The sequence below is a fragment of the Rosa chinensis genome, chromosome 4 (assembly GCF_002994745.2).
Source record: "Rosa chinensis cultivar Old Blush chromosome 4, RchiOBHm-V2, whole genome shotgun sequence".
Classification (NCBI taxonomy): domain Eukaryota; kingdom Viridiplantae; phylum Streptophyta; class Magnoliopsida; order Rosales; family Rosaceae; genus Rosa; species Rosa chinensis.
In genome coordinates, this window is record NC_037091.1 from 6,116,776 (window position 1) to 6,133,464 (window position 16,689).

General features: G+C 41.3%; 2 protein-coding genes and 1 long non-coding RNA gene across 3 annotated transcripts; 2 read left to right on the forward strand and 1 right to left on the reverse strand.

Moving 5' to 3' along the window:
* Nucleotides 1-8,858: 8,858 nt before the first annotated feature.
* LOC112198326 (glu S.griseus protease inhibitor) lies at nt 8,859-9,487 on the forward strand. The gene is made up of 2 exons (XM_024339424.2): nt 8,859-8,997; nt 9,096-9,487. Exons 1-2 carry the CDS (start codon nt 8,979-8,981, stop codon nt 9,287-9,289), a joined length of 213 nt encoding a protein of 70 aa, XP_024195192.1. The 5' UTR covers nt 8,859-8,978; the 3' UTR covers nt 9,290-9,487.
* Nucleotides 9,488-10,668: 1,181 nt separating this feature from the next.
* On the reverse strand, nt 10,669-11,016 carry LOC112198682. The gene has a single exon (XM_024339814.1). The coding sequence runs from the start codon at nt 11,014-11,016 to the stop codon at nt 10,669-10,671; it is 348 nt and encodes a 115-aa protein (XP_024195582.1).
* A 710-nt stretch (nt 11,017-11,726) lies between these two features.
* On the forward strand, nt 11,727-13,333 carry LOC121052965. Its single transcript, XR_005810410.1, has 4 exons — nt 11,727-11,850; nt 11,939-11,979; nt 12,386-12,681; nt 12,817-13,333. It is a non-coding gene; the product is annotated as an uncharacterized LOC121052965 (long non-coding RNA).
* The last annotated feature ends 3,356 nt before the right edge of the window (nt 13,334-16,689 follow it).

Sequence of the window (16,689 nt, forward strand, 5' to 3'; positions counted from 1 at the left end):
GCACGACTCTAACCACAAAACAGAAAACCAAAACTCATTCACAAATCAGCCCCTAGCCCGAGCTAGCCGAGCCTTCGCTGCAGCCCGAGCGCCCATGCGCTTGCAACCTTGCACAGCAGCCCCTGCTGCCCCCTCCCTGCAGCCCTGCGTTCCAGCCTGCTGCCACCGAAGCATCCCAACGCACACCCACTGCATTTTTTCCCGTTCCTGTGCACATCCGTCTTCTTGCAAGCCTCTAAACGTCTAGTTCGGAAGCTCAGATCGAAAAACTTTCTTCATCAAAGTTGTTCGTCTCTGTCTATTCCATCTAACTTCCGAATTTCAGCCTTATCGGAGTTATATTGAGATCTGTACACCAATCGAAGTACAAGCTGTTCAGAACAGAATCTGCTCCGAATTTTCAACAAGTAAGTATTCAAAAGAGTAAGTTTTGAAGTTCCTATAATTCGAAATTTAAATATTTCTTCTTTTCTTGGGGACTTGAAAACCTCCCTTCTTCTACATCCCACCTTTCTTATAACGTGGGTTCGATTCTTGAAAAGCGGAATCGTGGGGATTCACGTAATTTAACGAACTAAGAGCGTTCGTAAGACTTCGGACTAAGAGCGTCCGTAAGCATCGATTTAACGAACTAAGAGCGTTCGTAAGCTACGGACTAAGAGCGTTCGTGAGCATAGATTTTGACCATTTAAACATCACTGTTTCGGTCTAATCCAATTTTCTTGGAAATCGATTTCTTGGTAGCATAGCTCGGAAATCTTAATATTTAGTCGTCGTGGAAGTTTTAACTCCGAGACTAATATATTTATTCTTCTTATTTCAGGATGTCAAGACTTGACTTTCCTATCCTTGACTCAACTGGCTCTGAATATCATAGTTGGGTCACAGATGTTGAGAATCATCTCACTTCAAAAGGGATCCTACCCGTAATTCAGGCACCAAATCCAGATCTCTTATTCGAGTGTACGGCTACGAATAATGCCACCGCCCTTATTTGGATAAGGCGCCACATGGATAAATCACTCCAATTGGAGTACATGGCAATCAAGGATGCTAGAGAATTATGGGTTGCGCTAGAGGAGCATTTTGGTAATGTAAAGGATACCCTCCTCCCTGACTTGAAAGTTCAATGGAACAATCTACGATTTACTAATTTCAAGTCTGTAGCTGAATATAATTCAGAAGTTCTTCGCCTCAAAACCATGTTGGGGTTCTGTGGACAAACTATCACAGAGCAAGAACTAATTGAGAAAACTCTCTCCACCTTCCCCGTCTCAGCTATTTTGCTATCAAAACAATACCGAACTGAATTCAATACTGGACGGCTCACGAGGTTTCATCAGCTAATTAATATTATGTCTGTAGCTGAAAAGCATGATAATATCCTCGTGAGAAATTATAATTCAAGGCCTATCGGAACTAAGAGCGTTCATGAGGCGAATTATAATAATGCACCCAAAGGAGGGCGCAAGGAGCGGAACCCTAAGAATAAGGGACACAACGGACGTTCTGGTCCATATAACTGCCCTACAAAGGAAGGTACTCGTCAGAATGAAGGACGATCACGTGGCAATTCATGGCAACGTGGGAGAGGAGGCCGTGGGGCTCCAGGACGTGGAGGAACCACCCAAGGCCGTGGGAATGGCGCCAACTCCTATAGGGGACGCCACCCAAGTGCAAACAATGCACCTCAATTAAAGGGAGGAAATCACAATGACATGTGTCATCGATGTGGATCTAGTAAGCACTGGTTCAAACAATGCAAAGCAAGCAAACAATTGGCTGCGCATTACAAGGCATTTAGAGACTTCAGAGAGCATGAAGCCAATTTTGCCGAAAATATAGAAGAAGATGGTGATGATGCCAACGTCAATCTCACCATAGCGGACTTCAAATCTAACAAAGAATTGCACAAGGATGCTGCAGATTTTGATTAGTATAGTCCTTTACTTTTCCAAGAATTATGTAATGGCAATTATGCCTTAAATCAATAAAATGACTTATTGTATTAACTCTTTCCCTCTAGGCGTACTCAAGAGTACTTGTGATGTCTAGGCAAGGTTTGATATGAGAGAACGGTTTTAAAAGTGAGCAACGCTCCACCAAAATCTCGTCTTACCTTACCTGGTCACAACTAAATTGAAATTACTGAACGGATAGAGTGACTACAATTTGTCTACGATTTGATTTTTATATTGGATTAGATTATGGTCACGAAACTTTGGTGTCATCATTGGATATTATTAATAAAGTATCGATTTATTTTATCTCATGTCGTAGACATGTTTTTCGAACTTTATTATTTCAAAGATATAAGAGCCAATGGTTTTCATGTGGAAACACATTGTGAGAATGGACAAGAGTTCCTTTGCATCACCTCTAATGACTACGGACATAAACGAGTATTAGAGAAACTTATGTGTCGCTCTAGTGGGTTGTATGCAACCACTATTTGAGTCATTGAATCCAACCATGTCATGAGAGATGATTTATGGGATTCCGACACGTATAGGCTTTGGCACGACCGTTTGGGACACCCAGGTCGTGACATGATGATCCGTATATTAAAGACTTCACACGGACATCCTTTTTTTCAGAACGAAAGGAAGTAAAACTCGAAATTTGGATCAAGGAGGAGCAACTGCACCTCACGGCGCCTTTCCCCCTCAAGTCCGGCCATCCCCGGTCGGCGCCGCCATCCCCCTGCGGTCCAAGGGTGGCTTTGACGCCACCCCTGCTCTCTTGACTCCCATTTTTACTTCTAAGGTCCATTGTGACTTCATGGCTCAACCAAAATCCTCATTGGTTGTTTCCAAAGCCCATCATTCGTTTTGCAAAGCCTGCTCTTTAGCGAAGTTAGGATCGAGACCATCCTATGCAAAGGACACCAAAGAAAATATACCATTCTTGCAAAGAATCCAAGGTGATATTTGTGGACCTATTCAACCACCATGCGGACCATTTAGATATTTTATGGTATTGGTTGATGCATCGACACGCTGGTCACATGTCATGCTATTGTCCACAAGGAACGCTGCATTTGCTAAACTCCTAGCACAAATAATTAAGTTACGGGCTCACCACCCTGATCATCCCATTAAGTCTATAAGATTAGACAATGCTGGGGAGTTTACATCAAAGACTTTTGATGATTATTGCATGTCCATTGGGATTGATGTTAAACATCCTGTTCCTCATGTTCATACCCAAAAATGGTCTCGCAGAAGCCACCATTAAACGACTACAAATGGTTGCTCGAGCATTGGTGATGCGCACCAATCTCCCTATTTCTGCTTGGGGCTATGCAATATTGCATGCAGCTGTGCTTATTCGTCTGAGGCCCACTGCCACTCAACCCTTTTCTGCGTCCCAGATGGTGACTGGGTATGAGCCTAATGTCTCACACTTACGCATATTTGGGTATGCAGTTTATGTGCCTATTGCGCCGCTACAGCGCACCAAAATGGGTCCTCAACGACGATTAGGCATTTATGTTGGATATGATTCTCCAACCATTGTCCGCTATTTAGAACCCTTGACAGGCGATCTCTTTACCGCAAGATTTGCGGATTGTCACTTCGATGAGACAGTCTTCCCGTCGTTAAGGGGAGATAAGAACATAAATGTTCAACAGGAACGACAGGAATTGTCGTGGTCTGTCCCCACTCTGTCTCATCTTGATCCCCGAACCACACAGTCAGAAATTGAAGTGCGGAGAATTCTCGATCTTCAGAACGTAGCAGATTCGATGCCTGATGCGTTTTCTGATATCGCTAAAGTGACAAGATCACACATACCTGCTGCAAACGTGCCTGCAAGGATTGATGTCCCTAAAAGTAGAGGACATGACGCCAACTCAAGAATGCATGAGCATGGCGCCAACGTCCCATCTCTCAATGATGGTGACGTTATGGCTAGGCCCACGGTTCCCGCCAAGAAACGCGGGAGGCCCATAGGTTCGATGGATTCTCGCCCAAGAAAGAAAGCGAGTTCGGCACAAAATAATCCATTAATCATCGATGTAAATAATCCATCTCATAAGAATATTCCGGATTATGGTTATGTCCAAGAAGACATCATTGGGGGACGCTCCAATGTTAGAACCAACTCCAGAGAATAGAGAGATCTCCATAAATTACACTAGTGTACATGAGATGATGGATAGAAATTCTATGGCGATTGATGATGCATTTGCATATCATATTGCAAAAGGAATTATAGAATATGATGATATCGAACCTCGCTCTGTTGAAGAATGTCAACGAAGAGCGGATTGGCCTAAATGGAAAGATGCGATCCAGGTTGAATTGGATTCACTAACAAAGAGACAGGTATTTGGGCCTGTAACGCAGACACCCCCAAATGTAAAGCCTGTTGGCCATAAATGGGTCTTTGTTAGAAAGCGTAATGAGAAAAATGAGGTTGTTAGATACAAAGCCCGCCTTGTGGCGCAAGGTTTCTCACAACGCCCTGGAATTGACTACGAGGAGACATATTCTCCCGTAATGGACGTTATAACGTTCCGCTACCTTGTCAGTTTGGTAGTTTCCGAAAAACTTGACATGCAGCTTATGGATGTGGTTACAGCATATCTCTATGGGGATCTAGATTCAGAGATATATATGAAGGTTCCAGATGGACTTCAATTACCCAAATCAAGTGGCTCTAAACCACGGAGCGCGTTTTCAATAAGATTAAAACGCTCACTATATGGATTAAAACAATCCGGACGGATGTGGTATAACCGTCTACGTGACTACTTGATTGGGAAGGGATATATTAACAATGAAATATGCCCATGCGTGTTCATTAAAAGAACAAGTTCCGGATTTGCAATCGTAGCAGTTTATGTCGATGACATGAACCTAATTGGAACTCTAGATGAGTTGAAGGAAACTGCTAAATACTTGAAATCCGAATTTGAGATGAAAGATCTTGGGAAAACACGGTTTTGTCTCGGTTTAGAACTCGAGCACCGTAGTGATGGAATCTTGATCCATCAGTCTGCATATACTCAGAAAATCCTAAGGCGCTTTAATGAAGATAAAGAAAAGCCTACGAGTACTCCCATGATCGGCCGTAGTCTTGAGCCCGGAAAAGATCAGTTTCGTCCAAGGGATGAGGACGAAGAACCATTAGAGGCCTAGGTGCCCTATTTGAGTGCAATAGGCGCATTATTGTACTTAGCTCAATGCACAAGACCGGATATCTCATTCGCAGTGAACTTGTTAGCTCGACATAGCTCTGCGCCAACACGCCGCCATTGGATTGGTATAAAGACAATCTTTCGATACCTAAGAGGTACGATTGATATGGGCCTATTCTATCCCTACAGAGAGAAAAGGAATGACGGAAAATTGGGATTGGACCCCAAAAGGCAAAACGCCCCCGTCCATGGAATGGCCGCCGGCCATGTTGCCGCCGCCGGCGCCGCCACCGCTCATGGTGGCCGGCGTTCTCCTATCTCCCTGCATCAAAACGACAATGATGTCTTGATGGGTTTTGCTGATGCAGGGTACCTCTCTGACCCTCACAAAGGTCGCTCCCAAACTGGTTATGTCTTTACCATGGGAAGCACTGCGATATCTTGGAGGTCTACAAAATAGACCCTTGTTGCTACTTCCTCAAATCATGCAGAGATTATTGCTCTACATGAAGCTGTACGTGAATGTGTATGGCTAAGGTCTGTAATTCGACACATTCAAGGAAGTTGTGGTTTGAAGTCTACCATAAATGAACCTACATGCATTTATGAGGATAATGCAGCTTGTATTGAACAAATGAAGTTAGGTTTCATCAAGGGCGACAACACCAAGCATATATCGCCTAAGTTCTTTTATAATCAGCAACAACAATCACTTCTAAAGATTGAAGTGAATCAAATCCGATCAGAGGATAATGTAGTGGACTTATTCACTAAGTCGTTACCTAAATCCACATTCGAGAAACATGTGAAGAGCATCGGATTGAGAAAGTTATCCGAACTCCCACGATTATAGCAATCAGGGGAGATATCGACATCAGGGGGAGTTATGATGTCTACATGTTCGATCTCGAAGAGTGAAGGACGTGTTGTGCTCTTTTTGTCCTTCGACCAGGGTTATTTTTATCCCACAGGGTTTTTTGTTACCTGGCAAGGTTTTTAACGAGGCAACGGATGAAGCGTCACCACCAAGTTTGAAGCGGCACAAGAGGGAGTGTTGAAGGAATATCGATTTAGTGTGCCTTATCAAACTAGGAGTAGCAATAGGAGAGAAGGTTCTAGATTTCCCAATCCTACACGGATTGGTATTCCTTGTAACATTAGAACTAGCACTTTGTAATCCCTATATATAGGGCTCCTATTCTCAATAATAAGAACACATCTCTCTCATCAATCTCTCTCAAATACATTATACTTAAACAAGTGGAACTAAAATTACGACTTATGACCACACTTATTATGGTTATTGTAATTGAGTGGTCAAAGATGTAAATATGATAGTTGAACAATGTTTATCAAATGGAGAACATGAATTATCAAATGGAGAACCTTTTTACAATAGAGAGTATTTACATATCTTTTGGTCTAATATTAATTGGGGGCTGAAATTTGCACACCCTTATTTACATTCTACACACCCCTTGTGCTGCTTTTACCAAATCACCCCTACAGCTAAAACACTCTCTCTCTCTCTCTCTCTCTCTCTCTCTCTCTCTGTCTCTGTCTCTCTCTCTCTCTCCCCCCTCCCTTCCTCCCTCTTGCATCACTCAACGTCTCATTGCTCTCATTCAACTCTCCGACGCTCCTCTCTTTCCTTTTTGGTTCCTGCAAGAGCATTACCCTGAATTATCGTTCACACCCGCCGCGTCTAAATGATCCTCATCCTCCTTCTCTTTCACCCTGAACAACAGCTTCTACTCCTCCGGCTCCACCCCGGTCTTCTGTGAAACAATCCTTCAATTCCCCTATCAATCACCGAAGTTCCAAAACAATGAAACACCTATCCAATTTCACAAGAGCCATAACTATAATGAACACTATAATCAATTTAATCACCATAACCATTCAGAAAACCCTAACAATTCCAAACTCCAATAACAACAACAATTCAAATGAGACTGAAGTTCATCGCCGCAGTACTGAAACTGGAGTGGGCCAGGAGGTTGAAGAAGTGGTGGGCCGGGCCGTGAGAGACGTGGATCTTGATGATGGGCCCACGAGTGGCGGCGGTGTCATCATAGTCGCGCCGCTGCACCAACATGCAGCCGGGTCGGAGCGGTGACCGGCGAGGCATTCGGAGTAGGATTCTTCTTGAACATGGTGGTCGAAAGCGAGTGTGGTAATCTAGAAGACCCGACCCGAGGGGGAAACAGAGGAGCCACTGGAATGGGGTTTTGGAGCACCGCCAGAACCATTTGGTTTCTTTGATTTCGGCGGCGGAGGAGAGTGTGATGCCGGCGAAGATGGTGAAGCAGAGGAGGGTCATGAAGAGGGAGTGGAAGGCGGCGATGGGTCCGAGAGGGACGGGTCGACCCTGGCGGCGTAGGAGGGCGAGGAGGAGATGAAGGAGGACGGAGATGGTTAGGTAAAGGGCGATGGCGGTGAAGAGGAAGGACCGTGTGGATGGAGAGAGAGAAGAGAGAGAGAGAGAGAGAGAGAGAGAGAGAGAGAGAGAGAGAGAGAGAGAGAGAGAGAGAGAGAGAGAGAGGGTAGTTTTGGAAGAGGAATAACGTGAATTGATTAAAAATATTAAAAAAAGATAAAGGGTGTGTAGAATGTAAAATATGGTGTGTAAATTTTAGCTCCCTGTTAATTTTACCATGTTCACAATACAATTGTTGTCAGAATTGTAAAATGGATGATTATCTTGTAAATGATGTAGTTTTTGAAGTAATTACTACAAATAGAACAAAAGTGAGCACTTTTACATCAATTGTTGGGGTCGTGGTAAAATATGTAGTCATTTTAGTAATCATTTCATTAATGATAAAAACATAAAGATTTACCATTGTGACAATAAATTTGTTATCACACTTGTTAAATTGTCAATAAACTAGTACATTAGTTTAGGTGGAGTAATTACTAAAAATAGAACAAAAATTATTGTTTTTACGTTAAATTGACATGAATTATGGTAAAATGCATGGTTATTGAAGTAATAATTTCATTAATGATAAAAAAAATGAAGATTTAATTGTCCATAAACTAGTACATAAATTGTAGGTGGAATTCGTACCTACCCCATGATGACTCGAACCGTGGGGAATTCGTACCATGTAGAAGTATAGAAGTCTCAAACTTCAATTAAACATGGATGACGCGTCTTCCATTAACAGCTTCCTTATTACCAGCTGGGGCACATCACCCTAGTTGGAGATTTCCAATGTACAATCAGATATAATTGCCACATCGAGGGCAAGTGGTACTTTTTTCCTTTCACCCATAGTTTTGTTCCAATGGGTTTCGTAGGGAGAAGGTTTTGATGAGGTTACGGTGCTGCTACTATCATGAACTCCTTGACTCCTTGATCTGATCAAATGGACTTTCTTAATTAAACAAATCAAATCAACTAATGAATGAGAAATCTACCAATTAATTTCTTTTGAACAATTCCTATCAACAAAGTACGTCCGTAGTACAATAACTCAATAAGATTCGTTGATAAGCTTACATAAAACTGATAGACGTACTTCTCCGTATTCCTAATTGACCAGTTTTATTTTTCTTCATTTTTATATCACGAAACTACTATTCTCCATTTTGCTTCCGCATGCGTGCAAGGATTACCAACGTCTAAAAGTAAACAGCCCTGTTCAAGGATTACCAATATTATTATTATAAGATCGCAATAGTCAATAATCACCGACCACAACTTGTTCAATGATTCACTATAAATATAAATCTTTCCTTCCTTCCAATACACCACAAACATATTCCAAGAGAGAGATATTCATTACAGAGAGTAAAAGCCTACATTGAAAGAAAGCGCGCAAAGATGTCTGATCAATGCGAAGGTAATGTATGCTTGATCTGGTTCCTTTGTTTCTTTAATTATAAAGTAATTGATGCGAGTACTAATTTTTTTGAGTCCTTATATAAAATATATATGCAGGTAAGAATTCATGGCCTGAACTGTTGGGAGCTGAGGGAACAGTTGCAAAGGCAACAATTGAGCGAGAAAACTCTTCAGTCGAGGCAGTGATCGTGCCAGAAGGATCGGTTGTCACTGCAGATTTCAGGTGTGATAGGGTTCGTGTTTGGGTCAATACAGCTGGCATTGTTACCAGGGTCCCTGTCATTGGGTAATTGATCGATCGTTGATAATAATGGTTACTAGCTAGTCTCTTACATGTGAAGAAAATCATATGAAATAATACTGAAATAATGAGTTGTGTTTCCATGCAATATTCATTCTATTAAACAGAATGTAGTTTGTTTTTCTTTCAGTGTATTCTTACTGAATCTACATAAATAAAGAATCATTATTGCCTTTTCTTCTCTAAATATTCTTGTCTTTGATCAATTACAAATGTGGTTAGGGTTTTCTTTCAGTACACCATACATACGAATCTAGGCTTTCAATGAATGTTATTAATTAAACAGATAAAGTCAACATATACTAGAATTTTCCTAAAGGATTTATCAATTTTTAACAAGCAAAATGAACAAACAGATAAAGATAATCTGGAGTACAAAACTAAAACGATCACATCTTACCAAATTTTACCTTGTTTAACAAACTACATCGTGAAATACAGCAACCACAGAAGAAACTTCTTACTTTGAAAAGAACTATTGGTAGAGGTGAATTCTTTTCTTATTTGGGTTTAGACTTTGCTTTGTGTCAATCAATTCCGTATACAAAATGACCCAAGAAATAGTTCGTTTGCACGAGCAAGAAACCGATAAACAAAGTTATGTGTGTCTTTGATTACACAACATTACTCTGCGACTCCATTGTGCCACCGTAGTTCAATGGATACTGGCATGGTAGCTTCTACTTGTGCAGCCATCCACCTTTCGCTGTTCATTTTAGACTTGCTAAATGATTCTAGTTTGTTTCATGAGTTGTCCATACTTGGAAATGTTAAGCAGCAAAATTATTCTGTTGTTCATGATCTTCAACGTCTCATTTGCCCCAGTTGAATGGTTTCTTTTTCCCTTTGTTCATGTTTTACTTGATATATGTAGAGAAATTTCCGTACCTTTTATGGCGTAATTGCCGTTGGAGGGTGCGCAGACCATTAAGAAATGCTATGACAGGTTTTAATTGCAAATTAAAGGGTTCAGAAGACCACTAATAAATTACTTCTACTTACATAGAACTCTTCTCATTGAGGCCTAAAGACAGTAAGCACAACTAGGAAGAGAAATGCAAGATTTTCAAGCTGAGAGATAGAGCCAGGCCAACACTGATGCCAATATTAGGTAAAAAGTGTCGAAATACATTGCGGACCATGAAATCCTTCAGGATTTTTCTTACAATGTACTATCTATGAAGCTAAATAAAACAGTTAATATGCTTCTTCATCTTGAGTGTTGTTTCTACTCAAGAAGTCACGACTCTGGACATCAAATTTCAGAAACTGCAATATAGGATCAAAAGACGAGGGAATTACTATCAACTTCATACACCTATATATATAAGGTCAATTTAACTGGACAGTAGGAAGAACCTAAAGAGTCTACCATTCATCTGCAACTGGAATGCGATAATGCTGTGCCAAACGCTTAGCAATTCCATCTGTTATCACGCCATTTATCGTTTCATACTTCTCATGATTCGCCTTGAGGGCTCCTTGCTTCCTCTCTGCAAGCTTCTCTTCATCCTCCAACTGTTGATTGAGCGCAATGTCAACTTCAAGAGCATGATCCTTGGCAAGCTGCTTCAATTTATTTGCCACTTCAAAGTCAGGATCCTTTGTCTCCACCCAACGGAACTCTATCTTTCTACCAGGCTTTGCAGGACGATCCTCAAACATCTCCGGTTTCGCTTCACGTGCCCTCACAGGCCTTGGAATTCCACCAACCATAAAAGGCCTATGAGATATTTCTGAGACAATGGCATTAGCCTGCCTCGGGTTCTCCGGCCATCTCCACCAATGCAGAAACGGGGATGCATGTTCTTTGTTTCCAAGTAATTTGGAATGAGTTGAACATTTTTAACTGTCCCGAACTGCATTAGTTTTTTTTTTCGTTCCACTTCTCTTTGTTTTCACTTCTTTCTTCTTCTTTTTCCTTGCCACTTCTTCTATTTTGTTCTGCTCCAGTCTTAAACAAAACCCAGAACCAAAACGAAATGAAGATGGACTTGAAGACTGAATCTGAATTAGAGATGGACTTGGAGACTGGTGCTGAATTAGATGGACTTGGAGATGGGTACGGAGGAGCTTCCACGAAGCAAATGGGAGATGGGGCTGTGTCTTAATTCTCGGCGAGAGAAGACCACCTCTTAATTTGTTATTTGTGTTTCCTCAGGCCAGCAACACATTTGTTAGGCCGAACCGGTGCCATCTCACAGCAGTAATTTGGAACACCGTCATCCAAAACATGCGATGGAATCACGGTGTGGGATCGCTGTTTCTCATTGTTTCATTTGTAGAGCCAACATGATGCCCACCAAGTATTCGATGAAAGGCCAAAGACAAACTCTGCAGCAATTTCCTTGCTGGATTTTGGCAAAGGTAGTCTTCGTGAGCTTTGTCTTATTGACTTTTGCTTTTTTCTTTCGTTGATTCCGGGACCATGATTTAATTAAACTTTTGTTTGTTTTGTTTGTTTTTTTTTTTTATAATTTTTTTCTGCTTGCAAGTGCAATTAGATCACCAAGCTTCACCTTCTTCTCCTCCTCTTTCATGGCTTCAAAGGTGCTCCTCCATCATGGAGAATAGATTTAGCTTTGTGCAGGTCTCAATTTGAAGGAGAAAAATTAACTCCCTTATCGCTTATTTGCAGGTGTCATAAGGAGGACACACAGATTATTGCTGACATTGAGAGTAAGTTTTGTTATCAGAACATTCACTTTCTTCTCTTTTTTGCTTTGTGCTTTTGTCAATTTCTGCAATTGTCTTGTTCACATTGATTTCATTTAATTGTGATCTTCATGTTCAAACCTGGAGCCACCGCCAAAAGATTCTTGCATGAATTCAAAGCTTTTGATAATTATTTCAAAGCTTTTGGTATTACACTATTACTGCACTCCACCTTGCCATTTTGTCTTATACCCTTAATTGAACTATCAATTTTGATTAGGGAGCATACCACCGCCAAGCTTTCATTGAATCTTCAAACTTGATTTGAAAACCACAGTCAAGCTCTTCTTCTTTTTTACTTTTCTATGGCGGCACCTCATCAAGTTTTTAAATTTGTTTTCTTTTCTTGTTGGCTACTGCGAATGTTTAGATATCAGCACATGTAATTGGAACTCATCTTCAATCTGCAATGTCACCACCGGTTCATTCTTTTTCGTTTTGGGGATACCAGTGAGTGAATTGGTGCGTTGGAAAGGGAACAAGGAATCCAGCTGGAAAAGATGAAAGTTGTTTGGTTGTGATGGTGTGCAGGTACGTCAAGGGCCTTGGAAAAGCTTCGGTAGTGACCAATTGCTTTGCTTTTGGAAGGAGCCATTTCTTTTCTTATTTGCTTCATGGACAATGATCATGACTCATGAACAGGGCATGGCACATCCGAAAAGAGAGGTGCGTGCTTCGTCAACAGCAGTAGCAACTTGCACCAGGCTTTAAAAATTGTGTTTGTAATCAATTGTGTTACCTTCTTTTCTTCGTTCCTGTTGTATCAGCTTGTACTTTACAGAGCCCCTGTATGTGTTGCAGCTGCGGGCGCAGGAAAGAGCTTTGATGGAGCCTTGTTTTCGTACTGCATAGAGCTTCGTTGACACTCTGTTTGCTGCTGCAAAGCATTTGTTGGTACTCAACAAGGCTTAGAAAGAAATTCCACCGAATTGGTCATACGCTCATTAATACACATATATCGTAAATGAGATTGCGACTGCTTGGGGACCTCCATAGCTCCATGGTGACACAAGTAAAAGAGATGCTGCATAGAAAAAGAAAGTAGCACGGGTAGATCAGAGAGGCCCTAACCTTCGTGTTGTCTGCTTGTTGGCTCCTTGCTTCGATCAAAATTGCTGAAAACTTCTTCTCTCCTCTGCAGCAAGGCTTCACCTGTTTTTTGATGTATTTCCTGTGTGTTTTGCTCTAGCACTATGCTCCTTTTTATAGAGTGTATTGTGAAAGCTGAGCTATGAATCAAAGACGAATTCAGGAAGAAGAAGATGAGAGAACGGGAGAGGGAGAAAACGTGAAAAATGAGAGGACTACATTGTTATTGAGTTGGTTACAAATTACAATTTTACATGGACTTATATATCAGCTTTTCTACTACCAAAATTACCAAAATACCCTAATATACTTTTAACATCCCCCCTCAACCATAGGCTTGGGTACAAGCATATGGTTGGAGCAAATGTGAAAAGTAAAACCCCATAACCAAATGATGGAACTGGTGCCTCTTCTTCAGAACAAGGACGGGTAATTAACTCCAAAATCAAGGGCAGTAAATACTCAGAACATAGCATGCCTCTTTTGATCAGAAAATACTAATCTTGGAGTGACATCAGCTTCAGAGATACTACTTGCTTGAAAGAAATCTTGAAGACTCAGGAACCAAGTAGAAAACCAACTTCACCCTAATCAAAAGAGAAATTCCATTGCCAAGACCATATCCCTTTAATGAGATGACAAAAGAAAGATGATGAGCCACTTGTACTCATAAGCTTCTATCAAAGTAGAGTGTAGCTCCCACCCACGCCAGGGTGCAATATCAGCCTTGATCTTGCAGTTAGAAATTATATCTTCTTCCTTGATATTGTCCACAAGGCCTTCCCTCAAGCCATTTCCAACAAAAGTTCTGCTAGTAATGACAGGAGCCGCCCCGGATTTCACCTTGAAATCCGAAGTGGCCCTACGGGGCCCACCTTAGAAGAAATTCTACCAAAAATTTGGCGGAACTTCCCCTAAAATGGGCTACCCAAAACCTGTAGAAAGCATTTACACTTCTAAATCAAATCATCCTTATACTTCTGGAGCCACCCTGCTCCCCAACTCAACATCAATCTAACAATCACTCCAACAAGAACTTACTACATTTCAATCCCTATGACTCCACATTTAGAATTCTAATCAAACTCCGTATCATATAGTAATTCGCTTAAACCACTATGGATACCCAACAGTATCACTACCATCAATCCTCGAAGTTGCGATAAACCATTTCACCAAAAATCAATAACCAAAAACACACAATCTCGGACAATCTCCTTCACTTGGACAAAACTATGTCCACAAGTTATGATCAGGTCAACAGGCCAAGGTGTCCAAATAAAGGAAAATTCCAATCCGGTTTTCTTTGTGAATTGCAAAGTATCATCCCAAAATGACTCTCACAACACCAACCACGTCTACATGACACATCCTCCGTAACTCGGTAAGGTTAGAACCACTATTACTATTAGTCTCACATCAAACCACAATTCTGATTCCAAGTATCCAGAGACAGCCCAAAGCTATATCGCTCGTCTCAAATACTCGAACATGAAATCAAACTCTGTTCTCGCACCTTAAACCCAGCTCCAACAAACTTACTGGCATCGAGGAAGAAATAACCACAACATTTCCTCGAATCACATCATAGCACAATTCGATATTGTAGAGTAGTCTTACTCTACCATCAGTAGGGAAATGTACAAAATATGCGAATAATCCGCCACGCAACGAGAACTCTAGGAGGTCGGCGTACAAGAGGCATAGCACCTAAAGGAACCTCATCTAGACATGCACCTTACACACTTAATGAATACATCAGCACTGAAGAGCAAACGATGGGGAACCGCTGCAGTCGGGCCATCACTCGGGAGGTACTGTGTAACATCAAGCGGGTAAGGTAACAGGATAGAAACAAGTCTACAGAATCTGACAACCTAATGCTCTGATACCAACTGACAGGACCCGCCCCGGATTTCACCTTGAAATCCGAAGTAGCCCTGCGGGGCCCACCTTAGAAGAAATTCTATCAAAAATTTGGCGGAACTTCCCCTAAAATGGGCTACCCAAAACCTGTAGAAAGCATTTACACTTCTAAATCAAATCATCCTTATACTTCTGGAGCCACCCTGCTCCCCAACTCAACATCAATCTCCAATTCACAAAACACAAACCTCAACTTGAAAAACATAAATCCCATAGGTAATCAGAGCAATTCTAATAAAAAGGTAAATAAGGACAACCTAACTCAAAGGCAAACGCGGAAGCCATGCTGTTGACTATGCCTCAACTCCGTGTACGCCCGACCTCACTAATTCGCCTGCAAACTGGGCATTTGAAACCGAAGGGCCCAGGGGAAAGTATTGAAAATACGTTAGTGTGAGTGGACAAAATAAGCAATTTTAAACAAAAGAGATTTTATACTTTCCCACATTTAATTTATTAAAAAAAAAAAAAAATCTCCCGATGCATGCACTGATTTAGGAAAACGAAACAAAAGGAGTTCCGCTCAAGAAAACCAACTAGCCCCGCTAGTCCCAAACAACTGAAAGGAAGGATGGAAACTCCGATACTCAACAGAATAAGACCAGCCCTGCTGGTTAAACGGAAATCAGACTAGGCCCCGCTAGTCAAGTAATGATAGGATATGGGGAAAAAATATCACCATACGGGTAATGGAGCCTCCCAGGCTCTACCTACCCTCGACTGCCACTCACACATAGATTGTGCGAGGAGGAGAACTAATAACCTCGACTTCCACTCACACATAGATTGTGTGAGGAGGAGAACATTACCTCGACTGCCACCCACGTGAGGAGGAGAATACGTCACCTCTACTGCCACTCACCAACACAAAGTAAGTGAGGAGGAGAATAAGCTACCTCAACTGCCACTCACCAACACAAAGTTGGTGAGGAGGAGACCTAATCACATGACCTGCGTATGGTGAGGAGAAACCATCGAAAACCAGTAAATCCGTAAATCCATAAGGCTTCTCCAAAATCTCTCAAGATAAAATCCATGTATTCAACGACGTGACCCCGCACGCCAAAATAGTCTCGAAATCATAAACAAATGGGCGAGAATTAATAAATCATTATAATTTCTTTAGGAAATCTCATTTCCGATAATATTCCAGAAAATCTCGAAATCATCATTAAGGCATTCCCAATGCCAAAACCCAAAAGTCGATAAATATATATAAGAAGTAAAACGATAACTCAACGGCGTGTCCCACACGCCAAAATTATTCTCGAGTCAATAATTATTCACGGAATATATTATGTACAGGGTGACATACCGAGCGATTGCTCGACGAAGGAACTCATATGCGTGATCACCGGAATAGTACTGTGAGTGGACTTTTGTTTTTAAGCAAATGATGCATGCATTTGTTTATTTGAATATGCTCTAATTATTAATCAATTTACTTTTCGAGAATAATTTTGGCGTGTGGGACACGCCGTTGAGTTATCGTTTTACTTCTTATATATATTTATCGACTTTTGGGTTTTGGCATTGGGAATGCCTTAATGATGATTTCAAGATTTTCTGGAATATTATCGGAAATGAGATTTCCTAAAGAAATTATAATGATTTATTAATTCTCGCCCATTTGTTTATGATTTCGAGACTATTTTGGCG

Coding starts and splice junctions, on each gene's coding strand:
- LOC112198682 (XM_024339814.1), bottom strand. CDS start 11,016: ATGGTTGGTGGAATTCCAAGGCCTGTGAGGGCACGTGAAGCGAAACCG.